This window comes from Hippoglossus hippoglossus, chromosome 7 (assembly GCF_009819705.1).
Source record: "Hippoglossus hippoglossus isolate fHipHip1 chromosome 7, fHipHip1.pri, whole genome shotgun sequence".
NCBI lineage: Eukaryota > Metazoa > Chordata > Actinopteri > Pleuronectiformes > Pleuronectidae > Hippoglossus > Hippoglossus hippoglossus.
Genome location: NC_047157.1, coordinates 7,108,419 through 7,122,549, shown reverse-complemented (window position 1 = coordinate 7,122,549; position 14,131 = coordinate 7,108,419). Strand labels below are relative to the sequence as shown.

Here is a 14,131-nt window from a genome sequence, read left to right as displayed (position 1 = left end):
CCATAATTACTACTTGCCTAACCCCAACCCCTACACTAACCTAAACCCTAACCTAAACCTAAACCCTAACCTAAACCTAAACCTTACCTAATCTTGAAACATGTCCTTCCATCAAAATGTAATGATTTCATTATGGGGACTTACTTTTTGTCTTCATAATGTGACTGTGTAAACAGACTTAAGTCCCCACAACATTACTAATACCTGGACCACACACACACACACACACACACACACACACACACACACACACACACACACACACACACACACACACACACACACACACACACACACACACACACACACACTGAAATGTCCCCTCTCTTCCTCTTCTACGTGTATTTTCTTATTATTTATATTTTTGCTGAGTAGTAGACTTCAGAGAAAGACCAACATGCAAAGCCACTGACCTTTTCTTTCCATCCTTCGACTATGTTGCTGTATAATTTCCGAGATTCACTCCAAGTGGTTTAAATGCTGCGAGTATTTGCGGTCTCTCTTGGTGAAACAGAGGTTTCCTCTTCTCTTGGAGCGCTGAAATTCTTGGTTGTCTTTACCATGACAAATATACAGAGAATAAATCAAGGTTGAAGCTAAAAGATAACGTCTCTTTAGACCAACTCAAAGTGCACATAATATATCACAAGGGCACAGGGGGGTTTTGTGAACATACAATTAAGCATAAATATGTCATATTTGGAATTTATGCTTGTTTCCTCTGTAAACCTCAGTTACTATAGATCCCCCAAAGGACAGCTCAAAAGATTTTGTTTGTAAAGTGAGTTTTTTTTTCTGTGTGCTCTTCATTTCTGTTCCTTGTAATATGGTAACTTGACTTGAAGGCTTAATTCTAATTATGGCTCAGATTCAAGGGGTTGACGCCTGAATGGTGAACTCAGCCCTATTTACTATTCTGAGTTACTGGGGAAACTGAAGAGAGCAGGGAGGAGTGAAGACTGTGAGTTGGTTCATGTCAAGCAGAAGAAGCCACTGGGAAGTAAGAGCAACTGTACCTTCAAAATAAAGACATCTATTTATCATTCTTTTGTCTGTTTTTTCCATGTTGTAAGATTGTTACACTATGCGCAATGTCAGTGGTTGTCCATAATGCCAATATATGAAGTTGATGAATGTGGTTATATAAGGAAAATCCTACCATGCTGACCTTTATTTAACTAAAACTGAATCCTCTCATTGTTAATTATTTATAAAAAAAAAGTGAAGTGGGGTGGGGGTAAGTGGGTGAGCAGTTTCAGCGTCTGAAGAGGAGGCATGCTAGAAAACATTAAAGAACCACTGCACTAAGTGTTCATGATTCTATTTAAGAGGCACAGAGGCTATATACATTTAGCTATATAGCTAAAAGCCATACAGTGAGTCTGTGCATTAGAACTCAAACCTTTTTACAACTGCTTAACAAATTGAGGGTTCAGTAATCATTTATTATTCACATATTTCCATTTTATGCTACCTTGCATTTCTAATTCAAGACAAGTCAGTGATATTGTTGTGGATATTATTCCACAACATTTATCTGAACGTTGTAGTTAAATTATATACGATTTTAAATATATTAGGTTGTGTTAGCAATCAGCTGATAAAGTTAAAAATCACTCAACCTTAAGTCAGCAACAATATTAAAAACCTACTCACATGGTAATACCTTGATTGTTTTCATTAATTTATATTTATAACAATCACTGATTATTTTTACCACCACCACCAAAGGGTCAAAGAAAAGAAAACTTGTGCACAAATTGTGCGTATTTTGTATTTTGGTGACAGGATGCATCTGGTGCATCTCGAAACATGACATTGATATTCACCTGGTATCTTAGCGGGGAAGATTGACTTAACCAACCAGCCATTGTTTTATACTTCCCGTATCCTTCCCTTTAAGTAGAGTATGCATCCCTCATTTTGGTGAGGAAGACTGTTCCAGTCTCAGATAAAGAGAGAGCAGAGGGAGGGATGGGGGCATCACAAGGTAAATCTGTAAACTATCTATCCCCCATTCCCAATAAATATTTAATTTCCTAGGATAAATCTAAATGAAGGATAAAAGTATAAAACTATGTCTGATCATCCCATTGCTAACACAAACTCTACATCAAAATATCAGTAACTCCCACAAGTGAAGAAATGTAGATCAATGCAGTCTGTGGTACTGTGAGCACATTGCTCTATAGGTGTCAGGTAGGTTCAGTTCAGCTCTAGCAGCTGATAAAGGTTTATCATTCCATCTATCTTTCATAAAGATACTCATCAGAGTAGGTCAAAGGATTTTGTCAGTCTCTGACGACCCTTGTCCTCCTCATAGACAATCTAACAATCTGTGCACCGAGCTCCATGGGATTTCTATATTTATTTTTTCTGCTCCTCGGGATCCTTTAAGAACGCTGAAGTCATGTTTCAAAGGAATTGATTGTTCAGTGGACAAAGCTTTTATACTGCTTGATCTCTTATCTCCAACTAAACCTGCTCCGGAGCAGGTTAGCCATTCATGGTAATTTACCCCGATACGACATGAATGAGTTTCTCAAACCCTGAAGTAAATCTGAAGTTACCCCGATAAACGCAAATCCTGCTTCGTAGTAAAGGCCCCAGTTGACTCTCTGTTCTGTGTATTGCAAGTTCCGGTATCATAGTTCTTGCTGATCACGTCTCGCGCAGCTTGGGCGAGAGCTTGTGTGCAGTGTGTGTGCATAAACATGAATGTGGCTCCATGCTAGGAGGATATCAGAGGACATTTAGGCTAAAAACAAGGTGTAAATGACGCTGTTTCGAGTCGAATTTGAATGTCGGGGCTTACGGACACTTGGATGACACCACAGGAGCAGTAAAGAGGCATTTTATGTTTTTTTGTTGTGGTTTTTCTACGTTTGAAGAAGTGGTCACCATTTACTTCAAATGTAATGGATTTGGCTGCAACGCTGTTTACCCCTGAAACTCCAAAAGTGTTTTGTGGACTCAAACACTTCAACCCACCCCTCCATTGGCATAGTGGTGGCTAGAGTGAATTTTCATTTTTGGGTGAACTATCCCTTTAAAGGTGTGGATAGAGGTGTTCTCATTCGGGTACACGTGAGGGCGTGACATCCCATGCAGTTAAACTAATAATAGGCTACTTTTATTTTGAAAGTTGTGTGAGTACTCATTGCGAGCTTGACGCTCTCGTCCCGAGCGCGAGCAGAGCGCGTCAGTGTGGACGGGGGAGCGCGCTCCAGACCGAAGTTTAGGGTTTAGTTGAACTTGCAGCGTCGGACTGATCATGATCAACGCAGCAGGAGGAGGAGGAAGAGGAGAAGAAGAGAAGTAGAAGAAGAGCAGTCGGTCTGGATGGGACTCGTTATGCTGCAGATCCAGTGAGTGGCTGTGCGCTCCGGGCTGTGGAGGAATATATGGTCGAGTCCATAAAAAAAACCCCTCAACATCTGTGTGACACTTTGCTGCGGAGGAACTCTACTCGGTGTCGTCGTGATGGAGACACGCGCGCTGCTGACATGGATCTGCGTGTGTCTGCTGGTGCGGCCGCTGACGAGCCAGACGCCTGACGGAGGTAAGACCCCTCATGGTGGAGGCGCGCACTGAGGGACACACACCTGGTCACTGCGGTTTGGAGCGTGAAGTATTTGGGAGGCAAGACTGAAAGATACAACTTTAAAAAGTACAAAATAAAATAAAAAACTTTATCTTATTTCAAAATTAAGGTAAAGCTGTTGTTCCCCCTCAAGTTTGCCTCAGTGAAGTGAAATTAGAGGTGTTATAATATGAGATGCAGTGACTTGGTCTTTAAAGGAGCTGATGCTGCTGCATGCAGGAGGAGGTGCAGGGGCTGTGTCTGAGCTCAGGGTGGATCAGGGTGGGGTTGACATTACACCAGTGTTCTCAGTGAAATGGCACCACTCCAGGTCCTGGATTGTCAGTTGATGAAATCCCACAGCCTGGGGCCAATGATCCTCAAAGCGAGGGGGGGGGGGGGGGGGGGGGGGCATGTATGCAGGGACCACACAGGTATCAAGTGGAGGGTTTCAGTTGCTCACATGCATATAAAGCCAAAAAACAACAAAACAAAAGAAGTGGAGCTGAATTCTCAGATATTGTGAGCTGATGAAATCTCCTGGCATCGCAGCAGTGGCAGTCTCCAGATCAAGTGGGGGAAAAGTATTGTTAAAAGAGAAATGAGAGTTAAGTTTCCCCCTTTTTGCCATCACTTTTAGATAATGTTTATTATATTTTATTTTATCTGCTGTCATTGATTATAGATTTTTTATTATGTAATTTATTGCCTTTAATTTGATTGCCTATGATGTTTTGTGTACTTGTTTTTATTCATCCTCTTTATATATTTCTTTGTAACGGCAGTTTTGAAAGGGGCTATGAATAAAGTTGTTGTTGTTATTATTATTATTATTATTACAATAAATGATTAAATAATATGTATAACTTTTAAAAGTCAAATTTTTCTGACTGAAACTGAGACACCCCTCTGTGATAGTTTATTAACTTACTTCGTATACACTATTTTCACTTATATTACACAATATACTTTTATCTTTATTTATATATTTTAGATGAAATATTTTATTGTTTTATTCTCTGTCCTCTCTTGTATATTGTGATACTGTAATCTGGAGCAAGGTGGCACAAGAGTTTTAATCTTATCTTATCTTATCTTATTTCGATGTTGCTATACATCTTAAATAGCCATTAGTACAAATCAGTGAATTAAAATCGGAGTTTTTTTATCTATCACAAAAACAACAAAATAAATATAATCAGCTGTTCATGAGCATGAAAGTGTCTGAGAGGCTAAACTTGGTGCTGATGACACCGGCGGGTCTGCTGCTCAGTGTGAGCACATCTCCACGACAGCATTAGAATAGTGTGTGAGATGCTTTGGCTTCGCTATTTCCATTAATAGGGACCTGATTAGACACAACCAACTTAGATTACAGTTATTTGGCTTTTTATTTTAAGTGCATTTGCTGCTGCTGCTGTCATCCTCGGTTATTAATAAAGATCCTCCAACACCCACAGATGTTTTTGCCAAATGCATGTGGCAATAACTGTTGATAAAAAATCTTCTGCTTCTTTGCTCTTCCTGCACACAAAGCCTTTATTGTTCAGGCTTGATTGTGCATGTGTGAGCGTCAGACCCATACACTCACTGTGCCCATGTGTGCAACAGGTTGCAGGACCTGCTCTGCTGCCGTAATGTTTCACACAGGGGCCACGTGAGGTTTTTACACTTCGATTTTTCCACCATCACGTCACTCAAGTGACTCAAATAGGGCTTTTAAACATCTCCTCTCTAGATGAATGAGTGACATGGCTATCTCCAGACGTCAACATGTGGTTTTTTTTTATAGATAAAGTCATACCTGAAAGGTGGAGGTGAAATCAGCAGCCCTCGCTCTTAAGTCCACACAATGAGAGTGTCTCATTGTGTGTGTGTGTGTGTGTGTGTGTGCGTGTACATGCCTCGCTGCCTTCTCAGCTTTCAACACTCTGAGTCTTATCAACACCTCAACTCATGTGTTAAACATTCAGATATAAAATAAAAGCGGTATTAAAAAAAGGTGTTGTGCCGAGTCTGTGCCTGTTACTGCCCGGAGGCAATCTTCATCTTTTTTCCTTCTTCTTGAGGTGTTATTAACAGTGGATGTTTTTCTTTTCTTGGATGACTACACAGTGAATGTGAAGATCTGCACTGCAAATATGACTTTTTACTTTCTGGCTCTGACCTTGCTGCTGCTGCTGCTGCTGCTGCTGCGTTTTTTCTTTCTTTCTCTGTATATGGCCATCCAACATTCCTCTTTGTCTCTCACTTGGAACTGCCAGTAACACCCCCCCACACACAAACACTCGCACAGGCTCCCACCTACCCCAGCCCCACTCCTGTCCTTTTAACGTCTTCTTATTTTCCGTCATCCGACCTCCTCTCTCCACTCCCCCTCTACCTTTATTACCAAGCAGCTACTGTTTTTCTCTCCCTCCGCTCCCCTCACCATTCACTCTTAATTTTGCTTCTGTTAGGAAATATTGAAAGTGTTGGCTCAGTGTGTGTGTGTGTGTGTGTGTGTGTGTGTGTGTGTGTGTGTGTGTGTGTGTGTGTGTGTGTGTGTGTGTGTGTGTGTGTGTGTGTGTGTGTGTGTGTGTGTGTGTGTGTGTGTGTGTGTGTGTGTGTGTGTGTCTGTGCGTTAGTGTGACGGCCTATTTTCGCCTTTCTCTGAAGTTGTGGTTCCTCTGTTTGTTTTGATTTCTCCTTATCTTCACTCTAATGACTTATTTCTGCAGCTTTCGTGTTTCATGTGTCCCCCTGTGCAAGTTGTGTGACTGTGTGAGAGTGTGCGGTTGCTCTAAGACGGCAGATATGGAGAAAGAGAGGGAGTTTCCAAACATGTGTGCATGGAAGTGGAGCACGAGATGAAACCTGTGGAAAAAGTAGTGGGAGTGGAAAAGGACTGATGGTTCTCACATGAGCTTCCGAAGGCTCCCTGTAACTTATGATTTGCTTGTCAATGACTGTACTGATCTGGATTGGGGGCGGCTGTGGCTCAGGAGGTAGAGCGGGTCGTGCACTAACCAGAAGGTTGGTGAATTGCCCAGTCTCCCCCATTCCCCGTGCCGAAGTGTCCTTGGGCAAGATACTGAACCCCAAATTGCCACTGACGGTGTGTGAGTGAAAGTGCTGCACACAGATGCACTATTATGTATGTGTGAATAGCCGAATTGCACAACTGTTCTGTAAATAGCTTTGAGTGATCATCAAGACTAGAAAATTTGTCTTTCCTCCACAGTGCTGAACTGCTGCGAGGGTGACGTCCTCTTCTTGGTGGATTCCTCGGGGAGCGTGTCATCCTACGAGCACTCCAGCATGCTCAGCTTCCTCTCAGAGCTCCTCCTTCCCTTCGCACTGGGAGAGGACCAGGTGAGGGTGGGACTTCTACAGGTGGGCACCAAACCACGCCTCGAGTTTGGCTTCGACACCTTCAGCACCCAAAGCGGCCTCCAGGGGGCTTTGAGGAACATCAAACCTCTCAGGGGGGACACCAACACCGTGGAGGCACTGAAGATGGCAAAGGAGTGGGTGCTGAGGCCCGGAGCGGCGGACGGGGCCCGGGCGGGGCTCCCGAGGGTGCTGGTGTGGTTGACGGATGGGGTGAAACCAGGGGATGTGGTTGGACCAATGACTAAGCTGCAGGAGGAGGGCGTGGCTGTGCTGGTGGTCTCCACTGGACACGGCAACTATCAGGTGTTGAGGAAGGTGGTGAGCCCGCCTGTGGAGGACCACCTCTACTTTGTGGACATTGACGATATGAGCATCATCACGGAGGACCTGCGGGACGCCATCATTGGTAAGTGTGTTCATCATCATCATTGACATTTTCAGGAATGGAGCCTGGATTGTGCCACCAAAAATAATTATAATTTTTCCAGTGAAATTGCATTGAGTTGCATTTTCTCCAATCGTAAAACTATTATTTATTTTTCAGAATATGAAAATATGATCAATAACAACATATAATGAACATATTTGCCAATCAGGGATGGTGGTGTCATCATCCTCAGAAACGGTGCCTGGATTGTGCCACCAAAAATAATTATCCAGTGATAAATAGTCATCAAATAATAAATGGTGAATTCTTAAATTTTGGTGTATCACTGACAAACTTCTCATAGAAGCTGTGTTCCAATAATTTAAGTGAATACCAATAGCAATACTTTTTAACTATTCTTCTTCGATAATGTTTTTTTTAAATGGTAAAATGATTAGTAATTCCTCACGTTAAGACAGAATTAGAATATTAAATTAAAGTATTTGCAAGTATTAATTAGCAAATGTAATATTTTTTACAATGTATTGGAACTTATTGTGCAAATAGAATTACTCAAACCAAAACATGAATTGTTTTCAAATTTATCAATTGATTTAAGCTGTATCAACATCACATCACATGACTCTAAGTATTGAGAAAGGACTTGTTCAAACAGAGATTTATTATCTGACATTCATAGGATCTCTCCAAATAAATGATTGCACCACAGTGAACTGTGCGCCAGAACATTTTTAGATTGATGCAATTCTTTTTTAATTAGTAATTACAGGTCATTAAAAACAACGACCCCGCCCCGTTCCCCTCTACAACCCGAAACAGTAGGAAAGGATATAATGAAAAAAAATGGGTTAGGGTTAGAAATAAAAGGAAAAATAAATTAAATAATTCATTAAAATAACTAGTATCATAAACACCATTTATTTGGAGAGGTAGTAATGAAGTGTGCCCCAATAGCAGCCAAATGCAAAACACTGCCACTCAGATAGACATTGAAGACATAGATTTCATTTATTGTGAACAGAACAATCAACATTTCATAAACCTAGAATCTGTTTGGATAGTGGCGGAAAAATATAATCGACAAATATATAAAAAGCTGCAGCAAAGCTAGAAATGTGTTGCCCAGTTGTTTCAGTAGCATTGACCAACATCACTTCCTTTCAAACAGCTACAATCACTCCAGTTGCCTTCCACTCATACACAGATGTATTACATGACTCTGGGCTTCTCCCTGATTCCACACATGCTCCTGAAGACAGTGAGACTGAATAGGGGGCCGGGAGTGTCTTTGCATGTGTGTGTGTGTGTGTGTGTGTGTGTGCGTGCATGTGTGTGTCACTGTAATGAGAGAGGCTGATCTATAAATGGATTAATGATTCGGTTTCCCTCGTTGTATCCTCCAACGCCACCGAGTTCCAGACAAGATACATATATACGTAGTCATATAAATAGAGCAGGGAGGTCACCCATCTCTCTGGCCAGATTAGGTAACTGCATAAACCCTCATGAGGGACACCTCAGCAATTAGACAGTATATACTGCAGCTGTAAGATATGATGCACAGTATAAAAAAAGCTTGTGTACAGCCAGGACAAAATGCACCAGTCCTTACTGAGTGCCTAAGGATCCGATCACAGATATCAATGCCTCTGTGGCATTTCTTATTTTGTTGCAGGGCCTCACTGGCTTGGCTATTTCAAGTTGTCTTATTGTATGTCTCCATTTGAAAACCCAAGTCTGGCTGTCTACTTGGGTGGCTGTCTTTAGCATTTTTAGCACGCTGTCTTGTCATCCTCCCTGTCACCATCCTTTTCCTCAGCTCTTCGCAAAAATTGACAGTAACTTCATTTTTCTTCATCCTGCCTTTGATAGAGATAATCCGGGCCGAGCGAATCCAGGTCCGCGATGTCTCCACCAGCTCTGCCACGCTGCAGTGGCGACCCGTTCTCTCCGGTTTGACGGGCTACTACGAGATACGCTTCGGTCCGGTTCTGACGGGAGGCTCGACAAGTGGCGGAGGAGGAACTGGGACCAGTCCGAGCACCGGTGGGAGTCATTACGAGAGACTGACACAGACTGCCGACTCCAGCACTGCCAGACTGACGGGCCTGAAGCCTGACACCACCTACACTGCCACACTGACCCCGGAGTCCAACGATCAAGCATTTAACACTCTCTCTGTCACCTTCAAAACAAACCCAGGTTGGCTCACATCCTCTTTGCACATTGTGTGTTCTTTTAATTTGATCATTACACGTTATTTATTTACTAAATCTTTTAATCTAGTCTTACAAAGATACATTAGTACCAGATCCCCAAATTTAAGAGTTAAAAGATGCCAACTTGAGCATTTAGAAACTTATATTGACAAACTATCGTTTTGCAATTTTATGTTTAGACTTAACATTTTATCTTACAAGTCAAATAATTTAATATTAAAATAGGAAAAACTCAAGTTAAACCAATTACCATTATTACAAATGTTACTTTTGACATATTTTGACTTGTATACATGTCTGTAAACAAATAACTACTGTTCACTGACTTTTAATGCTAATAATTAAGTGGAGATAATAATTGTTCCAATTGAGGACTATTTCCATCTATACTTCTCTATACTTATTATAGGTATTAGGAAATAAATCATAATGCTGAACCATGAGATGAAGTGTTCTTCTCCCCACCAACATTTTTTTCCCTCTTCCCACGCTCCAGAGGTGCTGAGCCCGTCCACCGTGACCATCTCTGAGTCTGGGCCAACCAGCGTTCGGGTGAGTTGGGGGCCTCTCCAGCCAGAGAAGGTGACGAGTTACTACATCGAGTACTCGGCCCTGCCCAGGGGAAGGCTCAACGCTGTCACAGTGGGCAGCAATCAAAACTCTACTCTACTCAGAGACCTCCAACCAGATACCACGTACTTGGTCACCATCAGCGCCCGGCATGCCTCGGGCAAAGAGAAAGCTATGTCCGTCAAAGTGTGCACTCAGGAAGGTGAGAATGCGGTGGAACATGGTTACCCCGGATCCATTTACTAATCCTACACAGCAGAGTCCTGTCTGCATATTAAATTTCAGATAATTATAAGCAGCTATGTTCAGGTTTGACGACTGTACAGGCAGTTCTGACTGTTTTTCTACTGTACAGCTCCTATTATAGCAATCCTGTTTACTTCTAGCTTCTTCCTTTACTCTTTTTTCATTCCTCTCAGTTCTCTTTCTGTTTTAACTCCACTCTGATTATCTTATCTGCGTGTGTCTCCATTTCCAGTGACTCCGGCCCTGGCAGACCTCCAGCTGACCACCGTGGGCAGTGACTCAGTGCAGGTGGACTGGAAGGGGAGTGTGGCTGGTGTGAGGGGCTACTGGCTCACCTGGGAGGGACAGCGCGGCTCTGGCCCTGTCCCCGGCCAGCCCTCCTCCCTCTATTTGCCGGCCGACTCTTTGTCGACGCGCCTCACGCACATACCCCCGTCGGCTAGAGTGTGCGTGTCACCCATTTACCGGATGGCCCGTGGGGAGGGACTGTGCTGCACAGCACAGTTTCATTCAGGTGAGTGGGGCTTGGGTGTGCAGCCAACTCATCCACAAAAAAAACGATGCTAAAATACCTTTGACGAGCTGAGGGGTGTAACTGAAAGCTGATGAAAAGTAACTCCTAAGTGTGTTGTTGCCACAGTGCAGACACTTCTAAGTAGGATGGATAAACTGTGAAAACGATATAGCGCATAACTCCCACTAAAACAACACTATGGTTGTTTTTACTTGTCTGTTTTAGTTCAGATTAAACATATGAGGTATTTTACTGGTGAGCTGTTGGTAACTTATTTGCTTTTCCTGTCAAGAATAGGGCTGCAATTAACAATTATTTAAAATGATCTATTTATCTGTTTATTATTTTCTTGATTTATCAATTAGTTGTTTGGTCCATAAAATGTCACAAAATGGTAAAAAATGTCGATCTGTATTTCCCGAACCCCAAGTTGGACGATAGTATTACCCGTACAGACAAAAATGGGATTGTTAGATTCTTATTTAGCGCACAGACATAAAAACGGTATCTTCTAATGTAATACTTTGTTAGAAAGCTAATAAGTATATTTCACAAAGTGTCAGGATTTAGGAGGATCTATCTGCACTTATGGAATATAATATTTTATTAGTTGATAATAATATGAAACTAAGAATAACTTGGTGCCCTTTATCTAAAATCAGGAGTGGGTTTTCTTCCACAGGGTCCGTCGTGTTTCACCCTCACTGCTGGATGCCACTAAATCCCACACACTGAACCTTTAATGCACAGACATGGTGTTTGTCTTCTGTAGGAGTTTTCACACCTGAAAGTCCCGACCAAGGTCCACATTGTTTACGTTTGATTTGGTTCAGTAACTTGTTTTGTCAATATGCTTAAATCATTTTAGAAAAAGGTAACTTCTTAGCAAACAATTTTTTAAAAATGGTGTGAGCACTATAGATGACTTGTGCCCAAGTATTGGGGTGGAGGCTGAAATCACATCCTCAGGAAATTAAAGTTTTCTGCATGTCTCCATACCACTAGAAGTGAGAAGATTTGTAGTATAGTATTTTGAGTGAACTGATACTTTAAACTGTAGCATGTGTCTGTTGGACTAAATGAATAGCTCCACGTTAATCCCATTGGATTTCTGATGGTGGTGCAAACACAGAAATTCATTCACTTTGTCTTGTGTGAATGTTTTAACCGCTGTTTTCTCCCTCTGCCTTTTTAGATGCGTTAGCATATGGCTTCCAATCATAGCACCCCCGAACTGCAAGTGCACCTCACCATACATGGAGGGCTGATGGTGAGAAGAATGCTGACTTTCATCCATAATTCTTTTTCCGCGGCTCTCCCCTTTGCGGACATGATCCAGGAGCGATGTGTGGTTTGGCTCGCTGAGTGCTCACTCATGTGGAAGCCATAGACACTTGAGAGCGGTGTGGGACAATACGGTTACATGATGACTGCTTTCTGCAACACAGGGGACTCGCTTTTCCATTTCTACTGTCTGGTTTACACCTGTAGTCAATGTATAACGCTTCACTGTAAAGTTTAAAGCAAGCTTGAGATAAAGATATTTCTTTGGTCTGTTTTGTAAATGCAGAGCAGGGCATGCTGGGAATGTTGGGTTCCTTATGTGGCTTGTTTTGGAGAAAGGCTTTGCTCCATATGTGAGCCTCATGCCCAAATCAGCCTTTTTCTTTCAAGAGAACATCTGATTTAAATTTAGAATAAATACTTATAACTTCAATGACTTCTCTTCAAGCACATGCTCGGATATATTGGATAGTTGTGTGTGCACTCACTGGTCTGTGACGAGGGAACATTTACATGCCGACCCTAAACGCAGGATCTTCAGGACTGCTTTCAACATTCAAGAAACCCCGACCAGACCAGCCACATGCCCTGAAACTACGGAAATGCTGCATATAATACAGACGTGTGTAACTAAGACTAATCTTGTAATGGTCTGTGGACATAGATCCATCGTTCATATTTATTAATCAAGAATCATGCAAGTATGAGAATTACTGACGCACAGTATTTACAGACATGCTGTTTACGTTTTTAAGACTGTTACCTTTTTTTAAGCAAGACTTTGCTGCCCTCTGCTGAAAAGATCCGGATCTTTCACTGCTCTCTCAGAGCAAATGTATTGTTTTTATGTTTGTTGACCACTATTGAAATTTAACAAAAACTTGCAATAAAGACCTTTATAATTTTGTTTTATACGAAATGTTTTTTTTTAAATTTAAATCCTGCATTGTAAAGTTGAATATAGCAAACTCTTTCCCAAACAAAACAGTAAAGGATCTGTGGTAATTCTTTTTCTGTTCTGTCCAGTTTCCCCCGAAGAGTAAAACCTCTTCTTCATCAAAGTATATTAAAGAACTTCAGGAGTGTTCTCACCTTTCATTTCTTAGGAGAGACTTTTGTATTTAGTGCAGACTAAAGTTACTAGGTGTTACGTCCCTAAGATGTCTAGGGCATGAGGGACAAACAATTAAAAAATAAACCGGGCAAAAACAAGAAACCAGTAGGATGCCTTCAAATAAAACAAGTATTTTATTTAATAACTGTAGGGTGAACACAAAACGCCCTTCCCAAAACGGAAGAGGGAATAAGAAAAACCACTAACGGAAGACAATTTCCAACAAAAAAAAAAAAGATGAACCTTGAAAACAATACACAAGGAAACACCAACTACTGCTGACTGGAAGTCCACACACAGCTCCTCACACTGCCGCTGGGCCCACTGGCGACAGCTGACGCTCTGCTCAGGGTTTTATTTGCCACTCCTTGGTTTCAGAGTGGCCTCAGCTGGGACAGTGGAGGAGCCAAAAGAGCACCCACCTGGAAGAGATGAGAGAGAAAGAGAGAAAGAACACACGGCACGTAACACGAGGTTCCTTGTTTAACTGTTGAGTGTCTAATGGATCAAATGAAATAATGATGATAATAGTCAGTCACAAATTGAGTTAAACTGGGAAAGTAAACAAAGGTGGAAAGAGGGAAGCTTTTTTCTAAGCTTTGTCTAAAATGAGGCCGACAGTTTCAGGTTTTGATCTTGATATAAACTGATGCTGATTAAAATGACATCTAAATATTTATTTTTATCAGTCAATATTGATAATTATCACAATAAGTGTGCCATTGTGATACATTTTAATATTAAAGCCAGCTTTTTGCTCCTGAGTGAAGATTGCGGTTTTAAACGCTTCTTTATGAGCAGAGACAAAAACTTGACAAAGAGCAAAACATTTTACGAA

General features: G+C 41.7%; 1 protein-coding gene across 1 annotated transcript; it reads left to right on the top strand.

Annotated features, from left to right (window-relative positions):
* The first annotated feature begins 3,191 nt into the window (after positions 1-3,191).
* vwa1 (von Willebrand factor A domain containing 1) lies at positions 3,192-13,094 on the top strand. Its single transcript, XM_034591755.1, has 6 exons — positions 3,192-3,562; positions 6,807-7,364; positions 9,219-9,548; positions 10,062-10,337; positions 10,614-10,895; positions 12,091-13,094. Exons 1-6 carry the CDS (start codon positions 3,484-3,486, stop codon positions 12,117-12,119), a joined length of 1,554 nt encoding a protein of 517 aa, XP_034447646.1. The 5' UTR covers positions 3,192-3,483; the 3' UTR covers positions 12,120-13,094.
* The last annotated feature ends 1,037 nt before the right edge of the window (positions 13,095-14,131 follow it).